Source organism: Anopheles cruzii, chromosome 3, assembly GCF_943734635.1.
Source record: "Anopheles cruzii chromosome 3, idAnoCruzAS_RS32_06, whole genome shotgun sequence".
Taxonomy (NCBI): domain Eukaryota; kingdom Metazoa; phylum Arthropoda; class Insecta; order Diptera; family Culicidae; genus Anopheles; species Anopheles cruzii.
This window is the reverse complement of record NC_069145.1, coordinates 2,009,788-2,025,090: the sequence shown is the minus strand read 5'-3', so window position 1 is coordinate 2,025,090 and position 15,303 is coordinate 2,009,788. Positions and strand designations below refer to the sequence as shown.

Here is a 15,303-nt window from a genome sequence, read left to right as displayed (position 1 = left end):
TCTACCGAACAAACGGTTGACACAGAATTGTCAATTAAAACCGAAGTGACCTCACCGGATGCAGCGACGGATTTGCACTTGAATCAGAAGTGTTTTAGTGTTCATCAAGCGAATAGGACATATGAATGTTGTGGCCACATACCTGACGATTTATTCGAGGCGGAGGAAAATCCAATTGCAATCAAATCAGAGTACGAAGAGGTCGTTGAGCAAGATCTGCTGCAAACAACGAATGATGCTCTGGATCATGAAAAGGATAACCCCAAAAGCCATCTCAAAAAACAAAAGCACAACTATCCTAACAATGGTTCATCAATGTTCGCAAATCAATCTAACCTAAAGCTTCATATCCGCACTCAGACTGGCGAAAGGCCGTATGTGTGTAAAGTCTGTGACAATGCGTTTAGGACTTCGAAAAATCTGGCAGAACATTTGAAAATTCACAATAAGGACCAACAGCATCAGTGTCCGCACTGTCCGTCAATGTTCGCAAAGCCATCTAACCTAAAGATTCATATCCGTACTCACACCGACGAAAGGCCATACCAGTGTAAAGTCTGCTATAAAACCTTCTATTCGTCAGGCAATCTGATGGAACATTTGAAAGTTCACAATAAGGACCATAAGTGTCCTCATTGTTCATCAATGTTCGCAAATCAATCTAACCTAAAGATTCATATCCGCACTCACACTGGCGAAAGGCCATACCAGTGTAAAGTCTGTGAGAAGGCATTCCATTCATCACAGAAACTAGCACAACATTCTAAAATTCACAATAAGGACCAACACCATCAGTGTCCTCATTGTTCATCAAAATTTGCGCGATTATGTAAGCTAAAGAATCACATTCGCACTCACACTGGCGAAAAGCCATACAAGTGTGAAGTCTGTGACAAAGCGTTCAGAAAATCAGACAATCTGGCAGAACACTCGAAACTTCACAATAAGGACCAACAGCAGCAGTGTCCTCATTGTTCAGCAATGTTCGCGCGGATAGCTAATCTAAAGAATCACATTCGCACTCACACTGGCGAAAGGCCATACAAGTGTAAAGTCTGTGACAAAGCCTTCCATTCATCAGGAAATCTGTCAGTACATTCCAAAATTCACAATAAGGATAAACAGCACAAGTGTCCTCATTGTTCATCTAGGTTTGCAAAGCCATGTGATCTTAAGATTCATATTCGCACCCATACCGGCGAAAAGCCATACAAGTGTAACGTCTGTGACAAAGCCTTCCACGCCTCAACCATACTAACCAAACATTCGAAAATTCACAAGAAGAATGAACCTCTTTAATCTTCACTGTCCGTTCAAGTTTAGGTTTGAATAAGATTGAATTTTGTATGGTTGCTAATTGAACGCAATAAAATAAATATTCTGGAAAACCGCGAACACGTTCAGAAACTATGTCCACACGATGGTCATTCTGGGAACTTTTTGTACGACGTGGTAAGACGAGATCGATGAATAGGTGTTGGTTAGTTCCCCTTAAGAAACTCAACCATTTTTTCAAGGATATGCAGCCGACGACTACGGACCGATTAAACCCCGGGAGTGTTTCCAGCTGTTCCTTGTTTTCTTTCTTTCGAAACCCTGTTGAAGTACGCGATCGCAAGTGATGGGTTGGGTGGAGCACTTTGGATAAAAATCCTTTATTGACTATTCTTAAACTCAGCGAACGACGTGTTGAATCGCGTGTTACATAAAATAATAAAAGCTCATGGTCAGCAAAAAACGCACAACCGAAAATATAAATCAAACGCAAAGAACGATGGTCAATGGAGTGGTGTGTTCCACGTGTTTTTCTGCTATTTGTAAGTTTTTTATCCATTCTCTTCGCCGAATATGTCCCTCCTGGGCCCTGACGACGGCGGCGACGCATTCGGTTTACAGAACACGCCACGAAATCTAGCAAATATTGTATTTTATTTGAATACCCCACCACACGCGGGTGATTGCATTTCATTTGTATTTATTGATTTCATTTGCCCCATTTGGTGTCGCTACCGCCACGTCCCACGGTCTACGGAGCACGGGTCCGTTTGCCCCTGGAAACCCTGCAGCAACCGACAGGAGGGAGGCACTGACTGACGAGAGGCAAGTGGCCGACTCGAACAACGGATTTTGCGTCCAAACCGCGCGCGCGGAACTGATAATTCACAACCAAGTCCATTCGACAAGCTGAGCTGAGGTCAAGGGACCGAAAACAGGTCCACAGTGAAAGGATAAAGATATAATTTAACGTCTGAACACGAGCTTAATGTGAGGCGAACTCCTAGGCGATGTGCACTAGCACCGTGCAAGGGGAAACTGTGATGCGATCGTTGGCCCACTATCTTTACCGATCTCTCCAGATCTCTCTCTCTCTCTCTGTGTGCGGTTGCTGCCAGTTGTCCTCGGGTTGTCCGGTGCCATGAAAAGTTCATTGTTAAACTATATAAATGCTACTTACATATGATGGCCTAACGCACTAAGCAGCTACGTCACTATTTACAGACCGAGCGACCGACCGACCGGTCACCGCGATTGCACCGGACGGATTCCGGTGCGTCAGCACGGCAATAGGCAAAAGTCGCAAAACGGATTCAGCCATAGTATTTACAATTAACCAAAAGCGTTCCCCGTTCACAATTATTTACATGATCGAACAGAGTCCGGACGCTTCGCAGCCGCTGGTGACGCGCGGCAACCGGCTCAATTCGATGCCCTGCAGTGCTGGCTTCCGCTCATACGCAACGTCAGTCGTTTCTTCGAACGCAACGCCCGTGGTCGCCGACGCGGACGGCGGCACGTCTTTATTGTTGGACTGCACTTCCGCCGCACTGGAGCCGCCGCCACCACCACCAGCAGCAGTAGCACCGTTCGGTTCGTCCATTTCCTCCCAACCGACGACAGCGTCGTTACTCAGCTCCTCAAACATCTCCCCCCCTGCCTCACCGGTCCGTGATGGGCTCGAAGCGGCGGCCGCGGCCGCGGCGTCCTCGGTGCCATTCGTTTCGGCCCCATTTTCAGCACCCGTCTCGTGCGGCGCACTGTTGCTGCTGATGGCCTTTGCGGTTGTGATGTTGATCCGGATCTTGTTTGGCACCAGCACCGGGGCCTGAGGGGCATCCTGCGGATCCACGTTGCCATCCATCGACGCTTTGCTCTGCATCTGCGCCGCCTGCGGAACTGCGTTGTCCGACGGTGACGGAACACCCTCGGCCTGCAGCACGCCATCCTCAGCCGCCGCATCTGCTGAATCAATGTGAAAGAAACGTGTTAGGATTGAGGGATGACACGGACCATGGGTCGCGATGGTGCTGCTTACCACCCTGTTCCGTCGACGGGTTGCTGCCGACGACGGCATTGGATGATGATGGAGACCGCCGATCGTCGGCTACCTCGATCAAGCTCGACTCGATCGTACCGACGTCCTCGAACAGGGCATCCTCTTCGTCGCCCTCGTCCTCATCCTTCGGTTCCTGCTTGATCCGCACCTGCAGCACCGACGAGGCCGTATCCTCGGCACCGGTCCCGTCTCCGCCGGCCCCGCTGGCAGTCGCACCATGATGATCGCCCTCCGGCTGGTCCTCGATGTCGTCCAGATCGGTTACCTCAATGTTGGGCTCCTGAATGAAGACATCCTCATCGACTTGCCGTTCCTGGAACTCGGGTCGCTGCACGACGGGAGAGGCCACACCGACACCGCTCGCCACCGTCGTGTCCACCGGAGCCGGGGGTGCTCCTTCATTTGCTGCTCCATCTTCCGCGTCGTCATCCAGTATTTCCTCTACGACCGGTTCCTCCGTGGGGAGCACGATTACATCGTCGTCGTCATCATCGTCATCGTCATCACCATCGGCTTCAAAAAAGGATGCAGCAAATTAGGAGCAACCGCAGCAAAAGCTACCACTTCGAACCCCTTACCTTTGGCCTTCCGTTTGCGGGTGGTGCGACGCGGGCCACCCTTACCTGGCTCGTCCTGATCGCCACCGTCCTCCTCGTCACTGTTCATCTCCCCGTCAGTCTTCTGGCTCTCGTCTGCGGCGGCGGCGGCGTCGCCGTCCAGGTGGGACACGTTGCCGAGCGTCGTCTCGCTCATCGTCAGCGACGCCCGGTAGTCCTCGTAGCACAGCGGGTGGTACGTGTAACCGTCGATGCGGACGGCGCTCTTCAGGTGCCAGTCCTCCGACTCCTCGTTGTAGAACTGTTCGAACACATCGTGGCACATGTGACACTGCCGGTCACCCTCGTCCTCGCCGGCCGGACAGCTCGGCACCGGCGCATCGCTGTGCGCCGCTCCGCCGCTTCCGTCCTCCCCTCCTTCACCACCTTCTCCGGTGCCACTGCGCTTCGTCGCCCCGTCGATCCCGTGGTGGTCCGACTGACCACCCTGCGTTTCGAACCAGTTCTTCTCGCGCTCCTCCAGATCCTCGATCTCCTCGTACTGGATCCAGTCCGACACGTCGTAGTACCACTTGCGCGAGTGCGCCTTGCGGGCCGAGTCCCGGTCGCGCCGGTTCTGCCGGAAGTGCCAGTCCAGGTGCTGGCTGTACTTCATCGTCTGCTCCGGCGGGAAGCGCACCCCGCAACTGCTGCACTGCATGCCGCAGAACAGCTGATGCACCACGGCAGCCTGCCGCCGCCGGAGCGTATCCGGCTTGTCGAGCAACACCGGATCGATCGGCGGCAGATCCTTCGATGATTTGCTGTCCCTTTCTTTCGATTTACCACCGGCGCCACCACCACCACCAGGATCGCCGTCCTTTGGCGTGTCTTTCGAGCCACCATCCTGCGGTCCTCCTGCTGCGTTGGCCGCCCCGCTCCCCGACTGACCCTTGGTGATGATACCGGCGGCCACAATCTTTTTGTACAGTTCCTCCACGTTGATGTTCCCTAGGGCCGGAATGCCGCCGGCGCCACCTGGATCACCGCCTGAAGCCGCGGCTGTTGGGACCTTATCGTCCGCTTCTATCCGGTAGCCGGGCAGATTTTTCCTGGCCCCGCCACCCGCCGCCGTTTGCATGGCCACCGTTGGCATCAGGTTAGTGATGTAGTCCAGCCCGGTCAGCGGGTTGTGGTTGGCATGTGGACCCCCCGGCATTCCGTGCATTCCTCCGTGCAGATTGTTGCCCGCACCGTGGCCGCCCATGAACACGCCACCACCCGATGGCGGTGGGTGCGAAAGGAGGGGCCCACCCAGCGCCGGTCCCAACACTGGCATCAGACTGGCATCCTTCGGCGGAGTGCGCAGATCACGGTGGTGGGGCGTGCGGGCCATATCGCGGATGTAGACGCGACCCGGCACCACCAGCTTCGGTAGGGCCGTGAAGCGGATGTAGTAGTTCCGTTCCCGCAACCGGTACACCTGCGGCAACCCACCGAACTCGACCGAAAACGGCTGCTCGTCGATCAGCACCGTCAGCAGGAAGTCGGCAAACTGCAGCCAGTGCTGGTGGCCACCGATTTCGACCAGCTGCGGCTTGCAGTCCAGGAACACCGGCACGATCAGCTCGGCGTCGACGATCATGTTGATCTTACCCGCCACCAGATCGTTCCGGCTGCCGCCGATCTTAACCTGCGGCGGTGGGCCGGCAATCTTGAAGACGCGCGGCTTCTCGCCCAGCATGATCGTCGTCGGCGGTTCGCCAAAGTAACACTCGTACCACGAATCGTCGATGTACAGTTCGCGCGTCGGCGCCCCGAGCCGCATCTGGTACACCTTACCCTCGATGCTGACCGATTTGTACGGCTCGTTGAACCCGAGCTCGAACGTTTCGCGATCGTCCACGCACACCATGCGGGCGCCCTTCTGGAACCCGATCTCCTTCGGTTCGTCCCAGTTCATGAAGATCACGGCCGTCTCCTCGTAGAACCGAATCTCCCGCTGGATACCGTCGATGTTGATCGTCCTCACACTGTCCTGCAGTTTGGCCAGTGTCGACATCGCCATCAGCTGCGGTGGCTGACCACCACCGTTGACCACCACCGGAGGGGGAGCCAACGTAGACAGCGTCGTACCGGGCGCAAACCTTCCCCCATGATCGGGAACTCCCATCGGGAACGGAGCCTGTTCCCAGGGGCTCGCCACGGCACGATTCGCCCAAGCTGGGCCCGCCGCCGCCGCCGGTTCCACGCGGTTCCACTTCGATTCTCGCATCCGACGGGGATCTACCGAGTAAGGGACAGAAAAATCACACGATCAGAGAGAGGATCACATCACCCGAGGAGCGCGTGCCTTACCTCGCTGCACCGGCCGAAGGTCCGGTGGTGGAACGGATGTTCCGGCGGCGCCCAGGAAAGGCGGTTTACCTGGGAGTGGCGCCGCCGCCTCGAGCGGATGTATTTTGCCGCGGAAATCATTTTGCCCAGAAGCCGCCGGTACCGTGGCCGACGTGATGATGACGTCATCCTCGCCGCTCGACCGTGACCCATTGTCGTCGATGCGGATGACCGTCGTCGTCGTCGTCGCCGCCGTCGGGTCCTGGCGCTGCTCGATGCGCTGCGCTTGGCGTATTTTTTGCGTCTCGTTCAGCTGAATCACCTGCTTCATCAGGATGTTGTACTGCTCGAGATTGATTTCGCCCTTCTCCATCTGCTCCTGGGCCTGGGCGACGATCGTCTTGATGTTGGCGTTCATACTGTCCATCGAGCTGTCGTCGTCCGGATCGTCCACATCGTCCGCAGACCGCAGATGGGCTGGCAGCAGATGGGCTGGCTGCTGCTGGCGAAGGTGCCCCTGGTGCTGACGGAGATCCACATCGCCGGCTTTGTTGAGCGAACGACGCCGCTCAATGGGGTCATCTGACGGGGGGGCAGAAAACGGGGACCCATCAGAATCCGAACCCGTTCTGGAGGGTCGTCTAGGGCAACCTACCTGGCAGTTTGTTGTACAGCAATGGTCGGCCAAGCTTGTCCTTATCCTGCTGACCTTTGCCCACGATGTCCGAGAAGCGCGATCCGCGACTATTTTTCTCCGACAGCGGAGACCTCGGAACATCGGCAGCGTTGTCCATCTGCAATCCCACGAAACAAAAGTGAGTTGGCGCACAAAAGCCTGGGCGCGTTTGCTTACCATTCCGAATGGATCCGAGTCCCGACCCGAAGACAGTACTGGTTGTGGCACACCAGCCTCCAGCAGGACGCTTTCCATCGGAAGTTGCCGCAAATCGACATCTTCATTACCAAACAGTCTGCACGGGGAGAGGAAGGACTTGTTAGTTTGGTACCCTGGGTCAGGTCAGGTTCGCGATCACTTACGCATCGATCATTTCCGCTTTGCTCTTCTTCGCCGTCGGCTCGTCGGACTTGGTGCCGCTGGTTCGCTTCTTGCCCACGGCGAACTCGTCCCCCTGCAGCTCATCGGCACCAACGCCGTCACCAGTGCGCCGTCTCGGGGAGTCGTTCAGCGAACGCACCTCGTCGGCGGCTCGCGGCGGTTCCGTTGATCCTGAGCGTGACCCGCCGCCCGCTGCCGGTGGCATCAGCTGGAGCGGAAGTTTTCTCAAATCGATATCTTTACTGATTAGTTCCGCCAGCGCGTCTTCCTCGGCCTGGGCGCTACTGATGCCTGCAAGAGAGTGACAAAAGGGATAAAAGAGACATGTTCCGTTGCCCACACCACACACACAGAGAGAGAGGAGAGCGGACGAGACAGCCCACCACGGCCCCGGCCTCCGGTTGATGACCGTTCTTGCAAAGGGGAACCGTTTCTTTCAGCCTTCCTTTGCACCGAACCGAAACACCGACACGACACGAGGGGGACAATCGGGACTGTGTAAGAGCGAAAGCAGGGGCCACCACGCATCGTTTTATTGGAGGGCAACCGTCGCAGAACTGTGAGTGAAGTGGCAACGGGGCAACGCTGCAGGGCAGAGACCACACCACAGACAGGCTTGGCACCTGCGTCGTCGTGTTTTCGGGGTATTCTTTTTTATTCGTCTTCGCTACACAACACAATCGCTCGCTATTGGTTCCGCTCGGGGCATGCATACTAATCACATAATCCGGCAACACGACGATCACGATCACCATCCCGATCAGCCGGCAAGAGTGCTGTGAGTGATCAGTGATCGATTTAGGACTAGAGATCGAATCGCTGAACTGGTCAACCACCAACACAACAAGAGGAAGGACACGCAAACCCGAATCGGAGTGAAGGGCCTTTCGGTTCCACCGCCGCCGCCGCCGCCGTCCATCGCCAGTGAATGGAGGAAATAATGTGAGGAAAACAGTTAAGAAGATCGCTCGCTTACTTTGTAGATCGATCTGTGATGCCTTTAGCCCCCCGACGGGCACCTCTTCCACATCTTCCGCAGCCATCGAGTGGACGGAGTTCACGGTCGCTTCTCCGCCGGCCATCTTTTTGCGCTTCTCCGGAATGGGGCACCGCAAATCAACATCCTGTGACGGTGGCGGTGCCTCGACGATCGCCTCCGTGTCGACCCGACTGCTGCCGCTGCCGCCGGTGGACGGTTTGCGCAGTTTTCCAATCGTCGGAAGAGCCCTACGTTCCGGGCGTAACTTTTCGGCCGAACCACCAGAACCGGGTGACAATGCTGACTTGTCGTCCGGGGATGACTTTTTCTTGCCCGGTGAACGACCGGGTGACTTTTGACTCTGCGACGAACTGCCGTCCACTTCCTTGCCGTGTTGCTTTCGCTTGTCCCCTCCCGAAACGGTCCGCCCGGTGGCCGATGATTTGCCCGGTGAGCCGGAACTTCCCTTGCTGCTGCTACCCGTCGAGGATGTCGATCGATCTTTGGGGTGGCGCTCCCGGCGCGATTTACCGCCACTGCCTTCGTGATGATCGTGTCGGGATTTGCGGGACACCGCGGAACCACCGGAGGAGGGAGACACCTTCTTCGTGCTTCGTCCACCGTCCGATGCGGCACCGTACGCATGTTTCGCACTGACCACACCATTGCCTTCGAGCCGTTTCACTTTCGCGCCCAAGCGATCCTTAATCGACACCGACGACACTTTACCGAGCGGACTTTGCCCGTGATGGGACCCCGTGAGTTCGCCACCGTGTAACCCGCCACCCAGCACCGCCGTGGTGCCGCCGTGCGGTAACATGCCCATCGACCCCAGGGGTCCTCCATGTTGTGGCGGCGCATGAAACGAAGACGGAGGTTGGCTGCTGTTGGCCACCTGCTGCTTCATGAGCCGTGGATCGCGAGAACTGATCATGCTGATCATGCCCTGCGATACAGGGGCAATGCGGCTCTTCAGGGAACCCGGCGCCGCCGCCGCTCCTGGTGGGCCGGCCGCCGACATAAGCCCTCCCTGAACTGGACCGCCCATCGCCGGAGTCATCGCTAGACCCGGTGGCGCTGCACCGTCCAGTGGTTTCCGCACGATCGGAGGTAACTACGGTAAAAAGGAGCAAAACGGGAGGGTTAAAAAATGGGAGACATTCATTGCAAAAGAACTCCTAAGAAACGTACCGTTTTGGCCACACTGGCCGTCTGAATGCTCAGCTGCTTCTCCTGTTCCGCGATGCGCTTCCTCGTGGCCAACAGCTCCAGTTCCAGCTTCCGCGTCTGCAGCTCCAGCAGTTCCCGCCGCTTCTCCTCCAGCTGGGCGTGGATCGTTGCCGTGGCCGTGGGCTCAGGACCCGCCTGCTGGTGAGGGAGAAAGATCGGTCAATTGAGGTTCACGATCGTCTACGACTCGGCTCGGCTGGCCGCTACTCACGTTCAGAAACTTTGGATTCAAATGAATTGACGGCTGTGTTTTCGGCTTCAACGATGCCGTTATTGGCCACCCCGAGTCCATCGAGTTGATCTTGATGTCCAGTGCGTACAGCTTGGACTGCGGGAACAGATCGTTCCACGTCAGCCGCAAGTTGAACATCTTCTCGCGCACCCGGTCGTGGGCCTGTGTGTGTGGGGGGGAAGGAAAAAGGGACCTTTGCTAGCTTGAGTCTTTGAGTCCAGCGCCCCCTCACCGGTGCTGGAGCACTTGGCGCGCGCGCGCGCGGTACGTACCGTTTGAAACACGCCGCAAAACATGTTCACTATCACCTGACTGAACAGCGATTGGTACTGTTTGCCCACGTTTTTAACGATCGAATCGACCAGGTAAAGTATCGGCAATTTCACGTCGGGTCCGACCTATATATCCAAAAACCAATGCAACGGGGGCGTTATTTAGGACGACTGCTGCGTTTTGCTTTTCTTCTTTCTGTTTTTGGACCATTAACGCGACACAACCAACTTTAGGCGACCAGAAAAACAGGGGGGGACGAGCGACCAAACGGGCACGGGACGACCGCCACCGGCCGGAAAGTGGGAAACCCGAGGAACTTTAGAAGAACCTTCGAGGTCAAGGGAAAACGTACAAATAAATGAAAGGGGCACAAACAGTCACAATATGTCATGATCTATTTGATCGATTTCGTTAAAGTTACTGAAGAAATGAAACGGATTTTTACACTAAGACCCCTCTGCTCCGGTAGGGCAAATATATCAACGTCTCTGTGCGCCATCATTGGACACGAAAGGAGCGCAGAAATCGTTCAATCTTTAATCCAAGCTGGCCGTAAGTTGGTTGTGAGTCAAAAGGAAAGCCACTTTTATCTGCCACTTTTTCGTACTCTTTCTCTATCCTCTCTGCCAACGCGCGCCTGGCCCCTGGGGCAAAAAGGGACAGGCGCTCTAGGGGGGGGTGTGTTGTTACAATCGAACGTAAAATAATACAAAAAACTATAACGGAATAAAACTGAGCGACTCCATTCGAACCGTTTCGTTTGGATTTGTTTTTATAGGGAATTAAAAGATATTTCGCTTCAGAATGATTTATTGGTCAATCAAAGTCAATGGTTGAGCTCTTTCTCTCGCCCTGTTCCTTTGACTCTCGGGCCGATTTATGTGGGCCGATCAGTCGGCCATTGTTTCCCGATTGGGTTTTTGCCCCGGTGTTGAGAACTCTGTAGAGATAGTATGATTGGCTGTTAAAAGCGCAACACCTGCACAACAACAACAACTAGAGGTTAGGTTAAGACTAGAAAATGTTCGCAAATTACTTTCTTTGCTTTTTTGTCTATATCACTTGAAACAGTCGCAGTTGCAAAACAAAAACCGTATCTTATTTCGTATCAGTCTTACTTAGGTTACTCTCGGTAATAGTGTGTTTATACTGTACACTGGAAACAGGGTGCTTTGGTTTGGTTGCTACGAATTATGCGCTACTTGCTCAGTGGATGACCCTAGCTCTCGTCTCAGTATGCCTCAGTTGTACTGTACTTTTTCAACGGCGATTTGCGGCACGAAGAGCATGACTTTTGTGTTTTTGTTTTTAATACCAGCATTTTCATCATAGAACGACATTTATGTGGTCGTTCGTTAAATATGTTTAGCCTAAAGTGCCACACCTCACATTTGCACCATCAATTTGCATGGTTACCGTAGGGACTCAAAGGGACAGTCGGGACGGGAAATCGTTTGCAACGGCGGCGAGTGATCGTGATAAAACCGCATGTGAAACTCCCTGAGCAGTGACTATGCCAAACTAGCACACAAACTATGTTCTGATATGTAGTACACTTTGCAAATCTACACGACCAACCAACTATCAATCTTCGTACGTTACTGAACTTAGTTAAGGGTGAGTAGATGGGCTGTGATTTCACATTTCTCTATTGCCCCTAGCAACGCACAGCACAGATAGCAACCCTGCGAAGGTAACTTAGGTAACGTCACATCACTATCGAGGGGGGGATAAGGCGACCGGCACACTGGTACATTCGTTTCACGTACGACATTTTATCCGAACTCACTCGTTGCCCCACCACACGTAAGATATCTCTAGTAGGCTTTGTTTTGAAAACTGGCTTCAAACGATTGACTCTACGTATCGCTTTTTTACGGTTGTGTTTGTGTGCGTGCTAAGTATGCTAATGCAGTCACGCTCGGAGTTTACGCGCAGCTGGCCCGCGAATTTGGTCCGCGAATTCTCGGGCAGAGATGGTGGTATGAAAGTGTGGAGCATAATTTGCATAAAGGGTTTAACCTGGGCGAGGTGTTTTTCCACCGCGTTCACGATGATGTGGGCATACTCTAGGTTTTCCTCGGCCAGTATGGTGAGCATGTTAATCAGCGGCTTGCTGTTGACATTGAGATCGGCCAAACTGGACAGATACTCCTTCTCGATCTCCTCCGCCCGCTTATCGAGTGTTGCTTCCTTCTCCATGGTTGTGTCCGCACCACCGCCGCCGCAACACAGGAGCACGGTTTGCTGTCCCCGGTGTGCAGCAGACGAGCGCTGCTACCGTTGCCGAGCTCCGGCTCCCGGAAGGGCGTGGGGCTTTGACGCCGCCGACAATCCGCTTCCTCCTTGTACGTTCGTTGCCACCTATCGTGCAGCGCGGGTAGATAACGTGATGATGGTCACTGCTGCCGTGTGTAGTAGGTCAACTGTTGAAACGGAAAGAGAGAAAGTCTTCTTTGAGCGTTGTTGCAAAAACCGAAAAAAAATCCAAGCCAGCCACGTCGGAGAAACGCAATGTGTCCGTTACGAAACGAGCACGGTAGCGAGCGGACGGCAAAACGCACTTCTGTGGTGGAAAAATGGGGATAAAACTGAAACGCGTCACAAAGCATTTTCTTTTCTCTTACTAATAGCACCACCACCTGCCCCGAAAGGCGCAAATAACACACACCGAAAGACGCTTAGCGACGGTGACGACGACCACTCTGACACACAATGCCGTGAACGGAAAAGAAAAAAAATCTAGTGCTCCGCCATTTTCTTCCTTCCCGATCGAAGGTTGAGTCACACTTGAGTGTGGCACTTTTTACGATTCGATTTTAACGCACTACACTCGCGCCGGGGGCCGTAACTATACCGGCAATTCGACTCACCTGCGGTGCGCTGTTGAAAACAGCGTATTCTAAGCAGATTCGAAGCCAAATTACACATTTATTTCATCACTTATTTTCTGCGCTGCTGCTTCAAGCGACTTGCTTGCTTGCTTTACACGTTGACGTTTGATCGGCACACTCCATTTTTCATCCCATTTTCGAGCGGCGCGTAGAGAGAGAGAGAGAGCGAGATGGAAGAGAGCTACTCTCTCGCTTTCTACACGATTTTGCCATAATCCATAATTATGGCATCATGCGGTTGGCAACACTGGCTGGCGTGTTTATATTTATGTCTCGTTCGGTTTTCGGCCAGCGGCCAAAATGGAAACACAAAATTGCAAAATGTAAGGCCGGCGGTTTGTTCCGTTCCTTTTCCGGACACACCAAATTTAACTAAACGTCCATTATTCTTTTTTAGCTGCGAAACTAAACGATCCAAGTACGTGTGCCCCCGATGCAACATTCCGTACTGTTCCGTGGCCTGCTACAAATCGCAACGGCACTTGGAATGTTCCGAAGGGTTTTATCGCGAGAACGTTGTGCAAGAACTGGCACTCCGAAAAGCGGAAGGCGCTGTCGATCAATCGACCCAAAGTATGATGGCGATACTGCACCGCGTGGCACAGGCAGACGGTGGCGCGGCGATGGGCAATGATGAGACGTCGGACCCCGAAGAAGGCAACGATGGTGAATCCGATGGGTTGCTGGATTCCGACGACGAAGAGGAAGCACCGGATCTGGCCGTGCGGCTAGCCGGAATCAATCTGGACGATGCGACCAATGTTTGGGAGCACCTGACGAGCGCGGAAAAGGAAGAGTTTGAGCGAATGATGGAAAACGGAGAAATCATGTCGATCGTACCCGAACCCGACGTGTGGTGGACGAAAGCCTACAAGGTGGACCTCGTTCAACCGTCCGCAGCTCCGGAGCGGTCGCAGCAGGAACAGCAGCTTCTGTCGGCCTGCCCGCCGGTGTGGGGCAAAATTGCCAATTTCAACGCGCTGCTCCCAACGGAACCGTCTCCGGTGGTGCGTTTCAATGTGGCCAATGTGCTGGCCGGTTACTGTTTCGTGTACACCTATTTTTACGCCGATCTACACACCCATCCGCTGGAGACGATCAACTGTCTTTGGGGTGTGTGTCTGAACTTGAAAAGCAACACAAACTTTGACACGGAACCGATGGCGATCGAATCCGTCGTTAGTGAGTGTCGCAGCGAACGGTTGCCGGTTCACCCAAAGACGGCCCCGGCACTAAAAGCGCACATTCGAACGCTCTTCGAGGGGCCGCGCGGTTGTGGGAGAAAGTACAAAAAGCTCTTCCTTCTTGCCGCACTGTCCGACGTTAGGAGCCTACTGTGTGAGGCCCGGCAACAGTTGAAACAATCAGAAAGCCCCAACGATACGGCTGAATGTGTGGAAGGACGGTCCGCGAACGATGGCATAAAACACAGCGTCAGCTTGACCGCGCTTCGAGGATGCGAAAAAAAGATTGACTTCTACCTGGCGTACGCCAAATCGGATTATGTGTGAATGTGAAAGCCTCGTGCACGTTTTGTTACCAAATATATAATACTTCACTTTTTATTCTCATCTGTCTTATGAAATCTAAATCTTTTCTGTTGTATGTACAATGTCCTCCTTATATGTGGGCCCCGCACATCATTATTACAGTAGATAAAAACAACTGGAGAACGAGTATTCAGTAACCGCCGGTTTTAGATCCTGTTGCCCTCGAGGTGATGGTGTGTAAATAAATTAAAACATTGCCCTGGTAAACACCGATAAGCGAAACCTAGAGCTCCGCCTAAAGCAACGCCAGGAAACGCAACGTGTCTTTCGGGAAATATGGATGGAGCTCACTAGAGAGTTTTGAAAGAAGTTGGTCCGAATAAAGTTGCTACCTGCAGTAGTGCAGTGCGGTGATGGTTTAATAAATATACTTTCTTATCGTACTCTTGATTTGCCTCGACAACTAAAAGCCTAAAAGGAGTGTTAAATATTAAAAAAAAACATACATCAACATATATCAATACAGCGAAAGGGAGAGTAAAGTACAGATCAACAAACGAACAGCATACTACATGGAGCCGCTGGCCCCGTGGTGGCTGACGACGCAAGGACTTAATAAAACGCAAACGATTCTCAACAAACTACTACGATGCCTCGAACATTCGCCATGAAGAGTGTTACTTATAATGTGATAGTGCGGATAGCAGTAAAAAAACTAATCATATAAAAACGAAAACAAATGCCACTGTCCGAGAACCACAAGCGTTCCGTTCGCGTGGTGCGTGCGCTTGTTGGCTGAGTATTGCAGCACCCATCAGATTGTCCACCCGGGCGGGAGGGCAGAAAGCGGGTGAACTTAAAACCTCCCTTTCACCTCCCCCTTCAGATTAGCAGGTACCACGATGCATTGGCTGACCATCGCCGACGGAGAAGCGGATCGC

General features: G+C 53.5%; 2 protein-coding genes across 2 annotated transcripts; one reads left to right on the top strand and one right to left on the bottom strand.

Annotated features, from left to right (window-relative positions):
* Nucleotides 1-1,634: 1,634 nt before the first annotated feature.
* Nucleotides 1,635-12,977, bottom strand: LOC128274711 (uncharacterized). The gene is made up of 14 exons (XM_053012993.1): nt 12,852-12,977; nt 12,001-12,404; nt 9,978-10,103; nt 9,685-9,867; nt 9,435-9,608; nt 8,241-9,357; nt 7,246-7,555; nt 7,100-7,178; nt 6,863-7,001; nt 6,715-6,789; nt 6,229-6,684; nt 3,913-6,156; nt 3,317-3,847; nt 1,635-3,237 (listed from the first exon to the last, which is right to left on the bottom strand). Exons 2-14 carry the CDS (start codon nt 12,178-12,180, stop codon nt 2,639-2,641), a joined length of 6,213 nt encoding a protein of 2,070 aa, XP_052868953.1. The 5' UTR covers nt 12,181-12,404; nt 12,852-12,977; the 3' UTR covers nt 1,635-2,638.
* Nucleotides 12,978-13,172: 195 nt separating this feature from the next.
* On the top strand, nt 13,173-14,443 carry LOC128274701 (zinc finger HIT domain-containing protein 2). Its single transcript, XM_053012984.1, has 2 exons — nt 13,173-13,195; nt 13,270-14,443. Exons 1-2 carry the CDS (start codon nt 13,173-13,175, stop codon nt 14,381-14,383), a joined length of 1,137 nt encoding a protein of 378 aa, XP_052868944.1. The 3' UTR covers nt 14,384-14,443.
* The last annotated feature ends 860 nt before the right edge of the window (nt 14,444-15,303 follow it).